Source organism: Calonectris borealis, chromosome 1 (assembly GCF_964195595.1).
Source record: "Calonectris borealis chromosome 1, bCalBor7.hap1.2, whole genome shotgun sequence".
Lineage (NCBI taxonomy): Eukaryota > Metazoa > Chordata > Aves > Procellariiformes > Procellariidae > Calonectris > Calonectris borealis.
In genome coordinates this window covers 60,446,050-60,465,488 of record NC_134312.1, presented here as the reverse complement: position 1 = coordinate 60,465,488, position 19,439 = coordinate 60,446,050, and the positions used below count along the sequence as shown (strand labels likewise).

The 19,439-nt window shown below is 44.9% G+C and overlaps 1 protein-coding gene across 1 annotated transcript; it reads right to left on the bottom strand.

Annotated features, from left to right (window-relative positions):
• Positions 1–681: 681 nt before the first annotated feature.
• Positions 682–19,185, bottom strand: PRDM4 (PR/SET domain 4). The gene is made up of 11 exons (XM_075156577.1): positions 19,123–19,185; positions 17,375–17,508; positions 16,531–16,716; positions 13,654–14,448; positions 10,152–10,301; positions 8,812–8,930; positions 7,972–8,057; positions 6,674–6,801; positions 5,808–6,122; positions 3,220–3,388; positions 682–1,780 (listed from the first exon to the last, which is right to left on the bottom strand). The coding sequence occupies exons 1-11, from the start codon at positions 19,131–19,133 to the stop codon at positions 1,471–1,473; spliced, it is 2,403 nt and encodes an 800-aa protein (XP_075012678.1). The 5' UTR covers positions 19,134–19,185; the 3' UTR covers positions 682–1,470.
• Between the last annotated feature and the right edge of the window lie 254 nt (positions 19,186–19,439).

Sequence of the window (19,439 nt, the reverse complement as noted above, 5' to 3'; positions counted from 1 at the left end):
CTTTGAGGGTAGTAATTTCTGTTATCTCTACCTCTGGTGTTAATTGGCAGTGTAGTTCTGGAAGTTGCTTTTTGTTTAGGAAGAAATTGCATTACTGCAAGCAACACATCTTGCCCTTGACTAAACAAAATCCCTCAACCTGTCTTTCTGGAGCTTTTTGTTCACATACTGATCTCAGAGGGCAAGCATTGTGCGTTTTCAGGTTTGAAGAACCCAGAGAGCTCCTTAGGAAATACAGCGTACTGGGAGAGGAACAGCTGAACTTTGGCCATTTAGGGCAAGAACTGGAGCCTCTTTCACAAGTGAACCTCCACCTACCTCGTCAGAGAACAGGGCTCAGCTTACTGATCTGTTACAGCACAGCCAGAGGAGCCACACAGCAAATCTACAAGGTTTAAAGACAAGTTCTTAGCTGTGCCTGTTTGTGGAGGTGCTCCTACCCATACCTTGTTCCGGGAAAGCTTGGGAGAGGCAGAGGATGAAAAAGTGGTGTTATTTCTCTTAGCATCGTTATCAGCAATAGGAAGCTTTTTTCAGAATGTGTAAATATTAAAAAAGAACATTAGAAGAGAGCCACATTTTTAATTTTTTAAAAGAAAATGACAGAATGAACTACATCTTCATTCCATAAATAATATTAGCAGCAAACCCTCCCCCATCACTCCAGGTGGTAAAAGGTTTACAGCACAAGAAATAATATATACTGTAAACACTGTCTGATCATCTGTAAGCCTCTTCCTTACTGAGTCTATACAGTCTTTGCCTCTTCACCTGCTTACAGTGAACTAGAGTGAGAAGAGGCAATGACTGTTCTCTGAAAGTGAAAGCCCATTTTTGATTTTCTGTAGTGGGGTAATTGCTTTGTCTGGAAATGCTGATTTCACTGGCTTTTTTTTTTTTTTTCCTTTTTTACCCAAAGCTTTTTTTTTAAAATTTATTTTTAAAAGGAAACCTGAGCATTGACAGTCTTTGCTCTGTGCCGAACTACATCCTTCAGTTAAAAAGTATTAAAAAGAAAAATGCATCAACTGCCACCACCATTTTTTTGTTTGTTTTTCTTATTGTCATGGCTTTGGCAGTTAAGGACAGTTGGCTTACAGGTCACTGCAATCACTTGACAACATTTCTGGTTTGTGGCTCTTTACTCAAAGGGCTATGCAAGATGTGTCACGTATCCCGGCACTGGATGGATTAATCTGAGTGATTTGGAAAAGAAGTATGCACAGTGTGCGTGAAAAAAATCTCCTTGCCTCACATTTCCTCCTTAGCAACTGTTCACTTGTACGTGCATGGTCCATTCGCATTCAGTGTTTTGGCTACAGAGTTTATGAAGCGGTGGTAGTGCAGAGACCAAAACAGAAGGAAAACTCCTTATTTGACATACGCTGTTGACTGGGGAAACAAGGAAGAGCTGTTTTTTTTTTCCTTCCCCAGTTTTAACATCCAAGAAAATTTCCCTCTCTCTTTTCTTCATTTGTGTCCAGAGAGGGCATCACCTGTTGAATAGACTCCATTGTTAATCCTACAGTCTTCAGTCCTCATAGAGTCTATTAATTCCTCCTCTGAATCCTCCTCCTCTTCCTCCTCTGGGGCTGACAGGCTGGATGTGGGGCCTTTACATATTTTTAAGTGGCGAGTGAGGTGATATTTGGTTAGATAAGCCTTGGAGCATTTTTCACAGACATAGTCCCTCTTTCCTTCATGTGAATTGAGATGCTTCTTCAGGTGATTTGTCCTCAGAAACAGCTTGTCACACTTGGGGCACTTGATCTGCCGTTCTCTGCAAGACATGAAAAAGTTAGTTTGCTCCTGCTGCAAGGCAGCTGATATTGTATTAAACAGTGGGGTGGCGGTGACAGGAAGGGTGAAAGGGTCAGTCTTACTCCTAAATCTTACTTTCAGCATACTTGAAGAAGCAGCAGACCAGAAATAACAGCACTACTGCAGCACTGAAGTGTAAATACTGCTTGGTTTTCTCTCACACAGTCCGTACACAAAGCCCCTCTTCTCTGTTCCCCCCCCCAACATCACTGGCAAAAATCAGGCTTTTTGGATTAACTGCTAGCTTGCAACCAACTGTTTTTCTTTCCTGATGATAAAGAAGCTAGACTTCTACAAGGGTTTTGTTTGTTTGTTTTTTGAGTAAGACCAAACTCTGGTTAAGCTCCATGTTTTGGCAAGGGCAGAGATGTTGCCACGGTGGAAGGGTTAGTCTGCCTCCTTCCCACCCTGCATAAACGGGGGAGAAAAGAACAAAAAAGAAAACAAAGCTGCTGAGTGTTAACAACCCTCAGTCTGTAAACGCTAAGTAGAGGCTTACCAGCCTGCAGCAATCAAATTCCGTAGATGACTGTGCAAAACACCTCGCAGCAGTAGTGCCCCTGGCTCTGGCCGTAAGAACAAGCAGCAAAGCAAGTCTGTCTGTCTGCCTCTCTCTCTTGCTCATGCTAGCTGCACTACGCTGTCTCCTAGGCAGCATGACAGAAGTGGCAATCGATTCCAAGTGAGTACAAGAACCAGATGCTGAAAATGAAATAAGCAGAGGGACTAGCTTTGGGCAAGCAGCCTTTAAGGGAGGACCTTGGATTGGGAGTAACTGAACAGGGTGGAGAGATTCTCAGAGCAAAAGGAAAGGTCTGGCCTGGCAGAGAGCTGAGGGGCTGGGAGAGACCTGGAGATAACTGGAGGAGGACCTGCGGGTGGGGATCTGCCCTGACCCTGGGCATCTCCCTGCAGGAGGAGCAGGAGACCGAGTGCACGAATGAGACCTGGGGGGAGGCAAGAGCTGGGAATGGCTGCACCCCACCCCCGGTGCAAACAGAGAGGGAGACTTCATTAAGAAGCTACTCGGTGAGAATAGCATTCATGATTTTTCATGGTCATGTTGGGACATGAAAACAGTTCTCGGCAGAGAACTAAATGTAAACCAACTAACCCTCTCTCTCTCTTCAAAATGATGAACACTCCAGAATGCCATTTATTTCACAAGACAAGGTGCATGCCTGGAATTTACTGTGTCATTAAAATACTGCAAACACTAGAACAGGACAACATCAGCCAGTAACAAGGAATTGTCCAGATTGACTTCTCTGTAATTTTAGAGGATGAACCTCTACTCCTTAGGCCAAACTATTCGCAAACTGGAGATTCTCTCCTGGGCTATTCAGCTTCATTATTTATTGCGCTGGCCAGTCCAACACATCCTGTGAGATCACTTACTGCGTGTGAGTGAGTACATGCTGCTTGAGGTCCTGCCTCCGCATGAAAAGCTTTTCACAGTAATCGCACTTCAGATTCTTCTCCCCTGTGTGGATGACCATGTGCGATTCCAGGTGAGCCTTCTGGGTGAACGATTTGTCGCAGAGGGTACAGCGATAATTCTTCTGACCTAGGATTGCATAAGTATACCCACAAATTGACAATCAGTGTCCCAAGAAATACAGTAAGCAAACAAGCCTGACCATTTCTGAAAAATAAAATTTTACCCTGAAGAAAGGCAGATTCTTTGTGAACAGGACCCATTTTGTCCTGCAGTTCCCTCAGACTCAGCATAAAGGCTTACCTAGTTACAGTCTAGATTTAGCTATGCAAAAACCAGGCATCTGACTTCATTTCATCACTCCCAAAGCTTTTCATTCCCCACCCCACACTCCAAGCCAAAAGACCCACTTCATGCTACTGTTTCCAACCACTGAGCCCTTCATGTGATACACGGTTCTGCACTTTGTCCTTCTAAACACATTGATTCCTCTCCTCCAGTGCTTGTGGTCAGTCAGCCTTTCCTGTAAAATAGGCTTTCTGCTTCTTGCCTACACCAACTGTGCCTCCCTGTTCTGCATATCGAAACATCACCAGCACACTTGTAAATTTTCCAGCAAAGGGATTCAGGCAAACACTTAACAAGACTAGGCTTATCCGAGATGAATTCTTGAGTGAAAATAATGGTAGCCTCCTTTTTAATAGTAACCATAGTAGCCATCTAGTTATTGTACATTAGTACATCCCCATCTCTGCTAATTTCCCCCAGGAACTATATCTGATGCCTTACTGGAGCCCAAGCACATCTGATGCACTGCATTGCCTTTGTCTAGAAAAACAAGTACTCTTATCTAACAAACACACAGGTACAAAGCTCACTGGCTCTTGGGTAACTAACTTCTATGTTTTATCCCATTTTTCCACTTATTTGTAGCTCTTCCATTATTCTTTTGAAATAGTTCAAAACACCTGCACGCCACTGAATTCAGACTAAGTTTGAATACCACTTGAACCCCTATCCCATGAAGTATTCTGTGGTCATGTATACCACATTTGTACTTGATCAGTTTATTAAAACTCCTCACTACTGAGCCCACAGCCTCCTACACTTGATTCAAGCGCACTGAACTCCCAGTTTTATTCCCTTTCCAGCTTTGTGATTTGCATTCTGTGATTCCCAATAGCTAATTCAACCTTACTGAAAAAAAAGAGGCAAAAATATCCACACTGTCTATTGCTGGCCTGTACTTGACCTTCACCCTCTCGCCTACCCTCACTCTGTGTTAAATCCATGCCTTTTTGTATTTCCTCTCTTCTTACACAGCTGAAAAATCTTCCATTATTTTGTTTTCCTCTTTTAGCACTCATTCACTGATCTGCTGGCAATTCTCTTTATCCCCAAAGCCACACGAGTCAGCAGCATGTTCAGAGTGAAGTTTTGATGAGTGACAGAGCTGAGCCTTATCCACAGCAGTCTGACCCCACAGTCACCAATTCAGTCTTGTGCCATTTCCTTAAGATGAAAAACAATGCAAGTAGGAAAGAGGGAAAAGATCTCAGCCCCATATTTAAGTGGACAACTGTCCACATTACAAACTCTCAAACCCCGTTGGCTTTTTCTCATGAGCAGTAGGGAACCCTTGTTTCATCGCAGCTTCCAGCACTGGATCTGCTGTGTGGGAACAAAGGGTTTCTGTCTCCCAGACGAAGGCCGACACTTCTTCCCAATTGTAATCAACTTCAACTCATCAAATGCTTTTAGACATGGCACAATCGGCCAGAACTCAGGTCTACATACTGTTCTATAAGCACCCACACCACTGAACCCAGCGCAGTCCTATCCCACACCAACCAGCGCTCTCTCAGGCAGCACCCGGGCATCAGCTGGGGTCAGCATGGACTAGAGATCATTCCTATGGACAGTCAGGATGCTGCCGTTCTTAGGAAGGCAGGTTGAGGGAGGTGATTCTCCCCCTCTACTCTGCTCTTGTGAGACTCCACCTGGAGTACTGCGTCCAGTTCTAGGGTCCCCAGTACAAGAAAGACAGGGACCTGCTAGAGCGGGTCCGGAGGAGGGAAGGCTCCGGGGAGACCTTATTGCGGCCTTTCAGTACTTAAAGAGTGCTCATAAGAAAGATGGAGAGAGACTTTTTATCAAGACCCGTAGTGACAGAACAAGGGGCAACGCTTTTAAACTGAAAGAGGATAGATTTAGATTGGACATAAAGAAGGTATTTTTTTACAATGTGTGGCGAGACACTGGAACAGGTTGCCCAGAGAAGTTGTGGATGCCCCACCATTGGAAGTGTTCAAGGTCAGGTTGGATGGGGCTTTGAGTGACCTACTCTAGTGAAAGATGTCCCTGCCCACGGCAGGGGGGTTGGACTAGATGATTTTTAAAGGTCCCTTCCAGCCCAAAACATTCTACGATTCTATGATGTTTCTAAGAGCTTAGATTTATGGACACAAGCTATGCCCTACCCACTGCCCGAGGGATGAGAGAGATGTTTTACTAGCACAGGTACCTCTATACAGTCCCCAGTCCTTACCTGTGTGTATCTTGAGGTGTGTCCGTAAGTTGCTAGGATCACTGAAAGCTTTGCTACAGAAATCGCACTTATGTGGCTTCATGCCCATGTGCCCCATGAAGTGGACGTGGAGCTTGGAAGGTGAGATGAAAGCCTGGGGACACATGGAGCACTTCCACTTCCTCTCCTTGCCATGGCCTGGCCCATGGCTGCTGCTGTGCCCCTGACTGGGGAGGTGGTTGTGAATATGGCTGCTCAAATGGGCCTTGAAGTCCGCATAGGAAGCGCATTCCTTTCCGCAGTGGCAGATGTGCACGTCCGGATGTTCAGGGACACCTTTGGGCACAAAAGCATCACTTTTAATAAGGCACAGCAAGGCCTAACAGAGCGTGAGCGTGATCCACGTTAACACTGTGGAGCAAAGCCAGCTGCAGAGATTTTCACCCCTGCTCCTTTCAGCTCCGGTGCTTACTTTTCAGCTCTTTTAGGTAGGCCATTTCAAATGTTTTGGGGGGCCAAACTTTGGAATGGTTTTGAGCACAGCTCCACCAAACCTAAATTACCACAACCAAAGGTGGGGGACGATAGGAACATTTTCAGCTAGCAAAACTCCCTTAGCACCAGATGGATGAACAGAAGAAAACCAACCCTTTTTCTTTGAAACGGCAATCTTTTACTCCTGATCAGTAATTAGATGATAGTGAAATATTTCTTTTAAATGATGGTACTCCTGTAGTTATGAAATGTAAAAGGAAACCATGACGTGCACCACTAGGAACTGAGAAGGAACATAATGCACTCATAAGTCACAGTCCCAGAGATGGCACTAAAAGGGAATTCAAGCCGAGTACTCCCTGCAAAGCCAACAAAGATGAGCGCTTACTTACCAAGCTGTCGTGCATAGTCCCGACTGTAATAAAAGAGAAGCTCATGTTCAGGTGGGATGTCCCGAGAGGTGCAAAAGTAAATTTTTCCATCGTGAGGATAAGCTACCAGATTCTGCTCTTCACGGTTCCTATAGCAATAACGAGAGTTATGAAAAAAAGCCCTCCAGAAATAATGACTTTTGAGAGAGGAAAAAAAAGAAGGAAATTCCTATGAATAGGTAATGAGAGAACCTCAATGCTTGTCAGCACATTACAAAAACTTTCATGTCTGTCACTTCTGTCCTTCTTTATTAAAGGAAAGTAAAGGAAAACTGGACCTTGCGAGCCAATCTGCTCCACCAAATGATACATTTTTCACACCACTGTGATATCTTGCTGAGAAAATTATTAATAAACATTGGAGTGGGCTGAGAGAAGAGAGTTTATGATCTCTTAAGAAACTACAAAAATATATATATTTTTCATATTAACGCCCTTGAGAAATTGTGAACATGAGGGAGAATTAAATATCAGTAAAGTCTTAAAGCAAAATTATCTTCAAAAATATCTCTTGAAAAGCATTTCCAAGATGTGATAATTCATCTTCTGAAGCTGTATCTTGGATATGTTTGTTCCCAGTATCTGAAACCAGCAAAAACTCTGCCCCACTGCAGTGGGAGATCAAGCATGAGCTTCTTGCCTCCCGCATATGGGAGCAATGAAATGAATTGCAGGGGAAACCTACTTTGTGTCACAGAGCAATAGGAAAGGTTCAGCCTTCTCAGTGGACCATGTATGGAGCAATACTGAAGCTAGTCTGGACAGTTTTCATAGCAGGCTCCAGAAAACCTGAAAAGGACAGCTCTTGTGAGCTTCAAGAGCTTGGAACTTGGCCAAAAGAACCCAGGGACGCTTTGCTAATAAAGTATTAAAATCAAAAAGACAATCAACGTCATCTTCACAGATGTATCCAAAAGGAATGGGACAGAGGAAAGGCAATAACAAGCTAATACACAGTAAGCCAGTATAAAAAGAACCCGGTTTAGAGCTTTAGAACAAGGGAAGCAAAGTATGCGGGCAGGTTTGGGGCTGTTTTACTACAGCATGCGTACTGGTTCCCCTGTAACGTTCTCCACTGGGTGCTCTGTTTCATTCTCCCCACCAGTCCAAGATGCCTAGATACCTCCTGAAGGTCCCTCGGTTCCGAGCTCATTATCCATCTGGGCAGCCAGTGCAGCAGTGCGCATTCTCCAGCACAGCCTCCTATGAGCCTGCAGCTCAGACTCCAAGCTACTTAGCACCGTACGGGTGGTTCTCACCTGGCTTTGCGTACAAACATCATCCAGTTACATTCATTTTCATCAGTTGTAATGATGCAGAACTCCAGGACGCCATTGTGGTAGATCTACCAGGAAAAAAAAATGCAATCTCAGGACAAAACACAGCAACAAATGCAGTGAAAGTCAGCTTCTTTCTTTAAGAGAGGATGTGTTTACCTAGAACAAGCCAGGAGGTCTCCATTGCCATTGCCAAGACCACAGCCCTGTTCTTACTCCTTACTTTCCCCTTCACAAAGGAATCTTGACCTCTCTGCTACCCAGGAGGCTAGAAAAACTTTCTACACACTACTTTCCCACATACCACCTTTAGCTCCCAGCAGAAATGCATTTGGCTGCTTTTCTTATAAGCTGAGTCTTGTGAATAATAATATCTGGGCAAACAGTACATGTTTTATTTATATAGATCAATTTTACTTTCTGAACATGAAATGATGTGAAAAAGAAAGCTTTAAAGCAGCTTTCCTAAAACAAATCATTCATCACCTGGGGGAGCTTCCAATAAACAATGATACAAAACAAACAAACAAGTGCTGCCTAGTAATTCTATACAATCTCTGCTGCAACTCCACACAAATATGGGAAACCACATACAGCCCTTTAAAAGAAAAGGCATTAAAGAAGTTTGCTGTGCTTCAGGGTTGATTACCGGCGTATTACATGCTATACAGCTCTGCTATGCTGATACTAAGTATTAAACAATCAAACTGCATTAAGTTGACTTTTGGCAAGGATGATAATGTTAAAGCTGCTGTGTCATGCGGTGGCTTTCACCAGACAAAGGCATGCCGGCAGTCTCTGTGAGCCATAACATCCACTGACCTTCCAGATGTGACTAGCTGCTTTGTCTGTCCAGTCAGCCACCTCCAGAGAATGGCTCTGCTGCCCGATCAAAGGTCCAAAACAAGTCCTTACAGGAATGGTTTCTCGTGTCCACACACCTATCAGTAGAAGACCAAAATCTGCAGAAATCAATTATTTAAACAACTAATCATGCATAAAAAAGAGGTGGGAGGTTTATGAGATAACGCTCCAGGGGTAATATCTAGGCAAAAGATCATCAAAGCTTCTACTTCACATGTAAAACACACCTAAGGCAGAGACAAGAACCACCACCACCACATGACACTATTGGGAGCCGCTTTGTTTTAATTACAAATATTTATTTTGTTTGTCAAAATAAGTAATTTACTTTTTAGTAAGCTATAAAACTAAAATCCTAACCACTTGTACCAATTAAAGTTTTCATGGCACTTTCTGCAGAAGCAGAAAATACTAGTTTCAGTAACTACATTTCGCCTACCTAATCCCCAGGAATTTCCAGAATTGTTGCTGGGCATTGTTAAGCAGCTTCTGCATTTCTCCCCAGAGGCAGCTGTATTTCTGTCATGGGCAGAGGGATTCCTGCGTGTATATTATTTATTATTAAACATTTATATATATATATAGGTCTACATGAATACACTGAATAGCTTTTAGGAATAAACTGGAAACTAGTGCAGCTTGAAAAGAACAGATGTAATCTACTCTCAACAAGCAGCATCGCTAAGCAAGCCAATAATCACATTCTTCTCTAGCCTTCAGATCCTTAGGGTATTGCACTCTTCGATTTCCAGGTGACAATGGCGTGAAATACAGTAACAAGGTCCACATCCAATGACAAGGTCACAGTCTACATGCCAAATGTAAATGGGAGGGGGGAGGCAGAAAAAAAAAGAGGCACTCGTGATCAATTCTCCAATGAGAGTATCCAGAAGACCCACACGTAGCAAACCAAGCTGATGAACAAGCAGACAGAAACCTCCTCCATTATTTCTGTTATCTTCCCCCAAACTCCAGTTGCTGTAACGTTTCCTTATCAAAATTGTGCCTGGGCTGTTTAGCACACAATAAAAATAAACATCATACCTTGCTTGTGCTTGACCTTATCAAGTGTTTCAGTAATGCTCTGTGGCAGCACCCCTAGAGTCTAGCCGAAGTCTAAGCAGTAACCAGAGGACAAGAAGCTCTTGCACAATGTAAGTCAGGGTGATTACAGAAGAGGGAACAACCTCTCTATTGCAGCGTTTCTTTCCCACATTAAATTCCCTACAGTTTTTGATTTCAGGCAAAGAGTGTATTTTAAACTGCTGCATAGAAATATATAGTAATCTGATTCTTACCTGCTTCAGCTCCCATGATAGACTGCCGGAGGACAAGCTGCTTAGGGAGAGAAAGCCTGGCTCGGCTCTCTATCGGGGTGTCAGGGACAAAGGTGACGGGCCCGTGATCTGGGCAATCCGATGGATATGCCTTGTCACACAGTGTGCACCCTGCAGAGAAGGGAAGGGACAACAGGGATTAAAAAGATGCAACAGCCCCCACGGTGCAATCAGCTCCCTACCACTACGTTTCAGCTCAGCTCCTGGCAAAGGCTGTTTCTATCTGGTTTAACTCATCCGCTTTACTAGCTTCTACTCAGAAGAATACAAACCATACAGTCAGATTGGCACCAACGTACATGTCACTGTTCCTATCCAATTCAGATCAAATATGCGGATCTCCACCTGCCTTCCTGATGGTAACTTAATTGTTTAGACTCTAGACTATCCCTACAGGGGGAATCTATCAATGGGACAGAGTCCACTCTTCATCAAAACTACTGCAAAACTGATGGTAGTCTCCCCAGAGCTGGCAGTAATGCTGATGATGGAAGAGCTATTTTCTTTCTGATCACAAGTGAAATGACCTTCATGGGCAGAAAAATCCAAGCCATACCAAACCAAACACTTTCTAACTGGATATGGTTTTGGAATTTACCAGGAACACAAATTTTCTTGCATGTAGAACCTCAAGGATATTCATGCAAAGGAACAGCAAGGTCTTCTTTCTAAAATTTTTCTAATTTGAACCCACAAATCCCCTTATCTCCATTTAAATTCAGACAATGTGCAAATCTTCATGGCAGCAAAAACCTGACTTCACTGCTGCTTTTGAAGGACTTACTGCAATAAACTCATACAGTACACCTCTGTGGGATGCCACTGAATGGAACAAAACCAAAAGCCCAAGAAGAATCAGTAGCACCACTTTCCCAATCTGTCATTCAGCATAAGTACTGCTGAAAAATAAACCACTGAAATAAATTCGGGAAAGAGTACAGCATAAAATGCTCTCATCTAGAAAAACCACGTCATTTTAATTTTCTATGAATGGAGCAACCAACACCTACTCAGCAACCACCTTCCTGATAAATCATTCTTCTGAAGAAAGATGCTCAGCTAATTAAGCAGAATCTCCACAAAGACCTCTTTGGCCTCTTGATGGCCCCACTCCAGTCTAAAAGATCTATCACAGAAGTAGTCTTCAGCAGGCATAAACAGCAGCTCCATTACTATTTGTTTGAAGAGGTTTTTGGGATACTCCTTTCATACATCAGGGTACCAGAATCTGACCCCATACAAAATACAGGTTAAGCAACTACACAATTACAGATAGGAGGGTACTCAGAAAATTATTAGGTACAGCCTATATAAGAATTGCTTCATGAGCACAGGTGACATGTAGGAGTAGAGCAATGATAACAACCAAACATGAGTAATGAGAAGCACTATTTAGAACAGTTGTTTTTAAGCATTGCGTGGCACACACTACTATGGGTCTGTGGACTAGCCCCAAGGAGAGGCAAAAAGGGAAAAAAGCAAATTCTAGGCATGTGATTAGGGATTCATACATCTTTAAGAAGTTGCAAAAAAAATCCTACGTTCTATGGGAAGCGAAATATACCGTTTCCTTTCCATTTCTGTCCTTGCCAAATAATGAAGAAAAAAAAAAAATCACAGTGATGACTTCTCTGATTTGGGTACCCAGAACTGTAAGCAAAGATGATCAAAAAAAGGGCTACTTAAAGTTTCACAAACATTTAGGACTACAGCAAAGCACACTTTTTTTTCCCCGCTTAGGAACAGTGTAAAAAGTTTTCTGAAAAAGGCCCTGATTCCTGCCTTCTCAGTGAGAAAAAACCACCAAGAGGCTCTAAAACAACTTCTCCTCTTTGCTGTCACCTGTCTGGACACAAATCCATGTTTTATTCAGGACAAGTTTAAAAACAACCACAAAAAGTTAAAATTTAAACCTTCCCAAGTCAAAGATCTATTTTGCAAATCACATGAAAGCACTAGGCATGCAATAGCCATTGTAACATCCTACCAATGGGGAACACCACCTGGGAAACAGCTTGAGACTATTTTAAGTATAGTGACAATAAGCAGGCACATAAAATCTCACTTAGGTGAATAAGAGAAGTGATTTCACCATGAGCGTGTTGGATATCATAGTATTTTGATCATTGTTTGTTCAACATGCAAAAGACGCTTGTAAGAAGTTCTGAGTGCATCAACTGTAAAACTCTTCCTCTAGGAGTTATAAATTCATCATAGTTCTACACCCACCTGATTTTAAATTATATTTTATCCTACAGAGTAAAAGTTTCAATTCAAATGTCTGACTAGACACTTTGCACTAAACTGCACCTCTCCCATTGCTAACCAAGGCACTATTTCTTTCCATTTCTTAAAAAATGTTCTGCAGGCAAAGCTTGTCATAAGGCTCTGGCAGTTGTAGGGCTAGATTGCATGCAAGAGCAGCACTCAGCCATGCTACCACAACTAATAAAACTGAACATAAAAGCTGGCCTTATGCTTCAGTGGCGGGAAGCCAGACATGCTGCGGGTGGAAGTTCAAATCTCTGTCCCAGCCAAACGAGAACTTCACAGTTCTCAAACACCACACCTTGAACGATGACAGGATTGAGAGAGTGCAATGTCCAGGAGATCAACTAACCTCTGGACTGAAGTCCTTTGATGAGAATAATTAGAAATATTAAAAACTTCCCTCCCTCTCTGCTCTTTTTCCAGCAGATCCTGTTAAGAACAACATTTTCATGATGATTGTTCACGGTTTAATAAAAATTTTGCAAAATCACATAACGTCATACTCAACAACTATACCCACTCGATGAAATGTGTGGCTTGTGGTGGTGTTTGTTGGGGTTTTTTTTAATGGAGCAAGAAGAGTCACTTGTGATGTGACTTTAAAAAACAAAAGTCTCATTGCAAAGGATAGTATCAGCATATCCAAAAAAGGCAAGAGGTTCATAAAGAACTCGACCGCCAACGTCAAGGCAACATGGGAGATGTATACAAAGAGAACGACGCTAAAACATCCTATTATGTCTACTTCCAACTAGCACCGTTTCAGCGAGGTTAATCTGTCACGGCAGATCATAGAATCATGGAATTGTTTAGGTTGGAAAAGACTTTTAAGATCATCAAGTCCAACTGTTAACCTAGCACTGCCAGGTCCACCACTAAACCATGTCCCTAAGTACCACATCTACATGTCTTTTAAATACCTCCAGGGATGGTGACTCCACCACTTCCCTGGGCAGCCTGTTCCAATGCTTGACAACCCTTTCGGTGAAGAGATTTTTCCTAATATCCAATCTAAACCTCCCCTGGCACAACTTGAGACCATTTCCTCTTGTTCCAACTTTCATGGACTTGTTAAATAACTAAGTTTCTTTCACCAGAAATCTGTAAGACTAGCAACAAGAGTCCTGTCATCCCACCAGACAACAGCTACATAACAAATCCCACCCCAAGAAAGCAGGAAATGCCCACTCACATATGGTAAACAAGGTTGCCATGTTCTCCTTGTTCGAATTGGAGTCTTCCATTTGCAGAGAGGATGGTACGAAGGCAAGATTGTCTGCAGACACATCCACATGACTTGGCCCCATCGCTACTTCCTGATTTATGGAAGACACTGCCACCGGCTCGAGGCTGAGGCCCACTTCATGCAAGGCTACCGAGTCCAGGGAAGCTAGGTTGTGTGAGGTAGAGAGCGCCACACTCACAGAGTTGGTGCTCATGGCCACAGTATGAATGGAGTCATTTAGTGTGCTGTCCGATATTCCTGTCACCCGCCCAGCGATGTGGTCGGGCTCCATGACAACAGGGAGTTCCAAAGTGCTACCGTGAATGGGAATGACACCGCCATGTCCCACAGCGTCTGATGTCAAGTTACTCCCCACCGTGTCTACGGCTAAAGGTTCATGGCTCCGGGAGCCATTTGGGATCTGCGAATGATCCCCGGCTACGTCATCCATCGTAAGCTCCTCTGTCATCCCATCTGTAGAGATGGGGCTGGTGACCCTCGAAACGCTCTCCATAGTGATTGTAGTATCCAGCGCTACCTCGTGGCTGTCACTAGGATGCAGATTTTGAGGACCATGAGTGTTCACTGTGCGGGAGTCCATGGAGACAATCCCTGGTTCCAGCCCCACGGTTCCACTGGGCTGGTAGGGATCTAGGGCCGAGGGATTGCTGGAGACTGACAATGCCGGATTGCTATCAACATTTATAGTGTTGGGATGGATGTACTGAGGTGGAGGTCTGTCAGCCAAGTAAGATAAGATACCTGATAGAATGAGAGGGGAAAAGAGAAGAGAGTGAGATGACATCAGTTTTCAAATCTTGAACAAAAATACCCCATCATCGCAGCATAGTACATTAAGACCTAGATCCCTGAAGACATGCTCTTTACAGTATGTCCAATTAAAACCCACTAATTTCTAAAACATATGCCAACTCAACACTCTTGTCAAAGTATCATTTGACAACAAATACAGAGCTTCCATCCAACAGAGCAAGTCTCTAGTTATTCGTCAAACTCTGTACAGCCAAGTTTCTAGCAGCATCTAACCTAAGCTCCTCAGTACAGAGGCTGAATCAGAAAGAAGTTCTTTACATTTTAGGCATAATTTTTCATTCTCAAAAAATAGCTCACAAAGGATGAAGGACTACTAGTGGAATCTAACATTTGATAATCCCTCGTTCATCTTTGCTAGGAGAAGTAGAAACAGTTCTCCAGGATACACCCTTTTTGCTTCAGTATTTTAGTTTTAACAATGACTACTTCCTTCCTCTAAGACTAAGTGACACAACTGTCCATCTCAGAGATCATCAACTGCAATTCTGAAGGACCAAGACAAGGTCTCTCAAAGGTATCGTGAGTCATCTGCTCTCTTTCCTTAGATGAAAAGTATGCTGTTTCTCCTAAAACAATAGCCCAGTTAAATTTAAATCAGAAATCCTAACATCTTTTCTGGTAGTTCTGGAAAGATCCTCAATGTCAAACAACCTTGGAACTTAAGACAGAAAGAAACACTAACCTGTATTTACATACTACCAAATTCTCTTGTTGGACAAAGCTTAAAAAAAAAAATCTTTGGAGGAAATACATCAGCACACTGAAGTAAACAGTACTTCCAGTGGAGACAGAGACAGATTTTGCAGATTCTGCAAGATCTGAGTCAGCATGTTTCTTTTTGGCCTTGAACCCTATAAGCCATTTGTCATGTAAAAGTTTTCCATTCAAACATGTGCGTTATTACAAGCATACAAGCATGGATGCTCTTTCTGCAGCATAACCCCATTAAAAACGGCTAAGCCAAGAAATGGACAGTTTAATTTAATCAGCTGCATCAAATATTTCTGCATGCTGCCCTGTGGCTTGAACAAGGAGGATCCTTGAAGGCAGCAAGATGACTGACGGAAGAGTCCTATGAAACATCAGGCTAAACATCAAGCAGACTAGAAAGAAAAAATACATTTCTGCATAAATTATTACAGCTCAGAAGAATGGCAAATACCTTCAGTCCTCAAATGCACTGTCTCCTCCTCTACTCTTTGCCCACAAAATGGACAGGCATGTAATGCAGTAGGAAAGGTTACTCCTAAGCAGCTAGCAAGTTCAGCCACTAGTCATCAGATAGTTGACAAGATCTGGGCTGCTGTATTTGTTTTCCTAACCTAGGCTGAACCAACAACACTCACTGGGTGACCTTGAAGAAGTTTATCTACCCCCTTCCACCCTGTCAATCTTGGCTACAAAACAAAACATTTAAAGCTCAAATTTCTGTGTCTTCATATACTACCATGTAAAATTCTACATTTATACTCTAAAACACATGCGAGAGAGGAATCAAGATAGAAATCAGTATGTTAGGCCTTTGGAAACCAATCTTGAACAAAAATGAAGAAAACCTATGCCATGGGCTAATGGGGTGGGAAAGAGCCCAAACTCCTCAGCTGACGGCTTGCTCTTTTTGAGCTTCAAACTATGGTAACCTACCATCACGCACATATCCAGTACTGCTTCAGACTACAGGAGGAAAAAAAAGCAGCAGTTTTCGAACTAAAGCGATTTGAGATAGAAACCAGGCATGCTTTGTTTTCTGTTCATCTTAAAAACAAAGCAGCAGTAGGACTGACCAGAGGCTTGGTTTAAGTAGAAAACACCCTGCAATTCCCTTCATATACACACATAGAAATAGAGACCTGAAAATAAAGGTGTGTAAATGACACAATAGACTCCAGACAAACTCCAGGAATTTATAGCTCTGCAAAACAGTCAGTCTTGCCTGCTTCAGGACAGCAACAGGTGGCTCTCAAAACAATCTCCCCCTCTGTTCTCATCCATCAGCACAAGACCACTTACCAGGTAGAATGTGTCTGAAATAGCTGCTCTCCAGGTGAGGGTATGGTGGCGGAGGTAGGGTGTAGTTTCTCTCTGGTAGACCACACATCACTCCTCGATCCCCAATACCCATTGGGAGCATCAGAGACAGAGCAGAGGGCAAGGAACTCAAGGAGGGGCCCAAGTTTGGAATTGCAACAGGCAAGCCTGCAAAAGAAAATGCCCATTTAAATTCAATGGAACTACCTGACCTTACGAACACACAAGCTAACAAAGAGGTTACTAATTCCTCAGGAAATCCCTATGGAAGTGCAGTATGATACTGTCAAAGTAAGGTGGCAAGCTTCAAAGAAAGAATCACAGTTATCACAGCACTGAGAGGCATGCCTGAATGTGGCTAGATCTTTTTTCGATACCTTATGTAGGGCCCGCTTCTACTTTACAATTGTAATGGACTTTTGTCTGTGTAGCCCCCTGAAAAATAGAGCTAGGAAAACAGTTTTGCTTTACAGGTGAAAAATCAATATTTTCACCTGAGTGAAGACAGACAGAGATGGAGACAGATTTGCAGCTACAGTTCATATTTCAAAGGATTCCCCCGCCCATCCACAGTGGAAAACCACCCCATTAGACCAAAATGAAACTCCCATTAAGGCATAAGCCTAGTAAGCACACATCCCTTTTGCTTTGCCCACATAAGCAATGGTTTATGGTCTACTCTTCCGCAATTCTACATCACCTCATTACCTGCGAAAGACATGACTTGCTATTGAAGCAAGCATTGCTACCCAGTTATGAACATTCCCGTGACAGTAAAACACAGAGCATGAGCTGCAATACCCTTTGTGGGAGCTTTCCCCATTACCTGGTGCTGGTATGGCATTGTGAGTGGGTGACGCTGCCAATCCCAAGTGACTCCCGGAGACCGGCAGGGCATTGCTCACAGAGGATGAGGTCAGCTGGTCCATCCCTACAGGACTCAAGTTCATTTCATTCATTCTGGGGAGCAGGGAACAGAGAGGGGAGGGGAAAAAGAAAGAGAAACAGAAGCAAGAGCATTCCTGATTACTGACTGTACTGTGGCAAGGAAGGGCTGATCAAACAAACTCAAAATCAGATTCTGACACGTAAAAACTCTGCCTTAGAAAGCTAAGCATAAAGCACATCAACCACTCACACTGGGATCACACCATGCTCAATACATATTGATCATATTAGATAGCAATAACCAGGATTAAAAAGCCAGTTCAAAAAGACAAATCAGCCCATAGCTTTTTCCTTGCCATCCAGAAAACAAAGTCTCACTCCTTGTGGTCAAAGCCACTGTCATAATTACTCGGACAACGACATCTGATTTATATTTCCTGACTTCTGAACACCACATTCATGTTCAAAAACCAAAGTCAGGGGAGAGAAGGGGGGAAGATCACTTAAAACTGGTAATGGACACAAAATGTCTAATTCACCATCAGTTCGAACAAGAGTCACCTCTGCAGAACAGCCATTGTAGAGTTTTAACATGCTGCATCTGTCTGGTTCTGCAGACGTGGCACATGCTCCTATTGCATTAAAAACTGGCACCATGGATGACATGTAATTTCAGAGCGATCAACCAGTGGCTCTTGAGTGCCTGCACCTCTCAACCTACTCACGTGGGCGCACACCACACGAGTGGCTGTAGAGCTGTGGAAACTGCCAGGCTGCCGAACAACCCAAAACGCCAGCCTTGGGACAGTCCATGCCAGCTCGGGGTGCATCCATCCTCTGGGGTCTCAAGCTGCACATGCAGCCCGAACCAGTCCATGGAGATGGGGACACCAAGGAGACACGGTCACCTCACGCTTGTCAACAACTTTGCAAGCTCTGCCTGGCCTTAGCTCTGCCCACCCTGGCACTCCTGCCCACACACCAGCTCCAACCAGCAGTTCGTAGGGCCAGAAAGACGGGCTGCCCCCACAGCAGTCACAACCCCAGCAAGAAGACCAAACAGCCTCCACGCTGACCCGAGCCTCTCACATGCCCTTTGCATGCAGCAGGCCCAAGCTCCGCAGTACGGATGGAGAGCTGGAGCTTGGACTGCCACTCCAGTAAGGAAAGGTACCGCTGACTCTAGAAAAACGGCCAAATACACCAAACTCACACAAGTTAACCTGAAGGTCTGAGCCGCACAAATGGAGTCGCCGACTTTCATGTCGCTTCTGCCCAGTTTTCGCATCGCGCGCTCTCCTACGCTTGTCAACCGCCCCGCTTGCCTCCAGGGACGGCTTTGCAGGGACGGTGCTGCGGGACCCGGCTACCCGGCGGGGCAGGGAGTATCTCCCCCCTTCCCCGGCCCAAACGGCTGATGAGAGTGGTGACGCCCGAGGGAGGGATCCACCACCCTCGCCCCGGGACCGAGGGGTAGCAAAACACCGGGGCCAAGCCTCGGGGCCTGGGCGAAGCGCTGAACGCTTTAGGGACCCCCTCCCCTCCTCGCGCCTCGTCCCCCCGGCCGAGGTGCGCGCCGCCGTCGCAAGGCCCGAGCTGCCCGTCCCCCGCCCCGCCCAGCCGCGGTCCCGCCCGCCTCCCACGGCCCCCCGGTCCCCCGGCCCCGGCGGACGCGAGGGCGCTCACCTGGGGTGCATGGGGCCCGACGCCTCTCCCGGCGGCGGAGCGGCCGCGGCCGCAGCCGCATCAGGGCCCTCAGCCCCAGCCCGCCGCCGCCCCTCGGGCAGACGCCTGCCCCTGGCCCCGGCCCCAGCCACGGCCCGGCCGCAACCGCCGCCGCCGCCGCCGCCGCCTCATGGGCGGGGCCCCGAGCCGCGCGGGCCCGGCCGCGGGCGGGGGAGCGCGGAGGAGGAGGAGGCAGGAGGGAGGCGGTGATGGCGGCGGCGGCAGCAGCAGCGGCGGCGGGGGGGGGGGACGGGGGCCGCTTCCGCCGCCGCGCCACA

Coding starts and splice junctions, on each gene's coding strand:
- PRDM4 (XM_075156577.1), bottom strand. Junction 8,058..8,811: donor CAGCTAGTCACATCTGGAAG/GTCAGTGGATGT, acceptor TTTTCCTGGTAG/ATCTACCACAATGGCGTCCT. Junction 3,389..5,807: donor ACACCTCAAGATACACACAG/GTAAGGACTGGG, acceptor ATGCAATCCTAG/GTCAGAAGAATTATCGCTGT.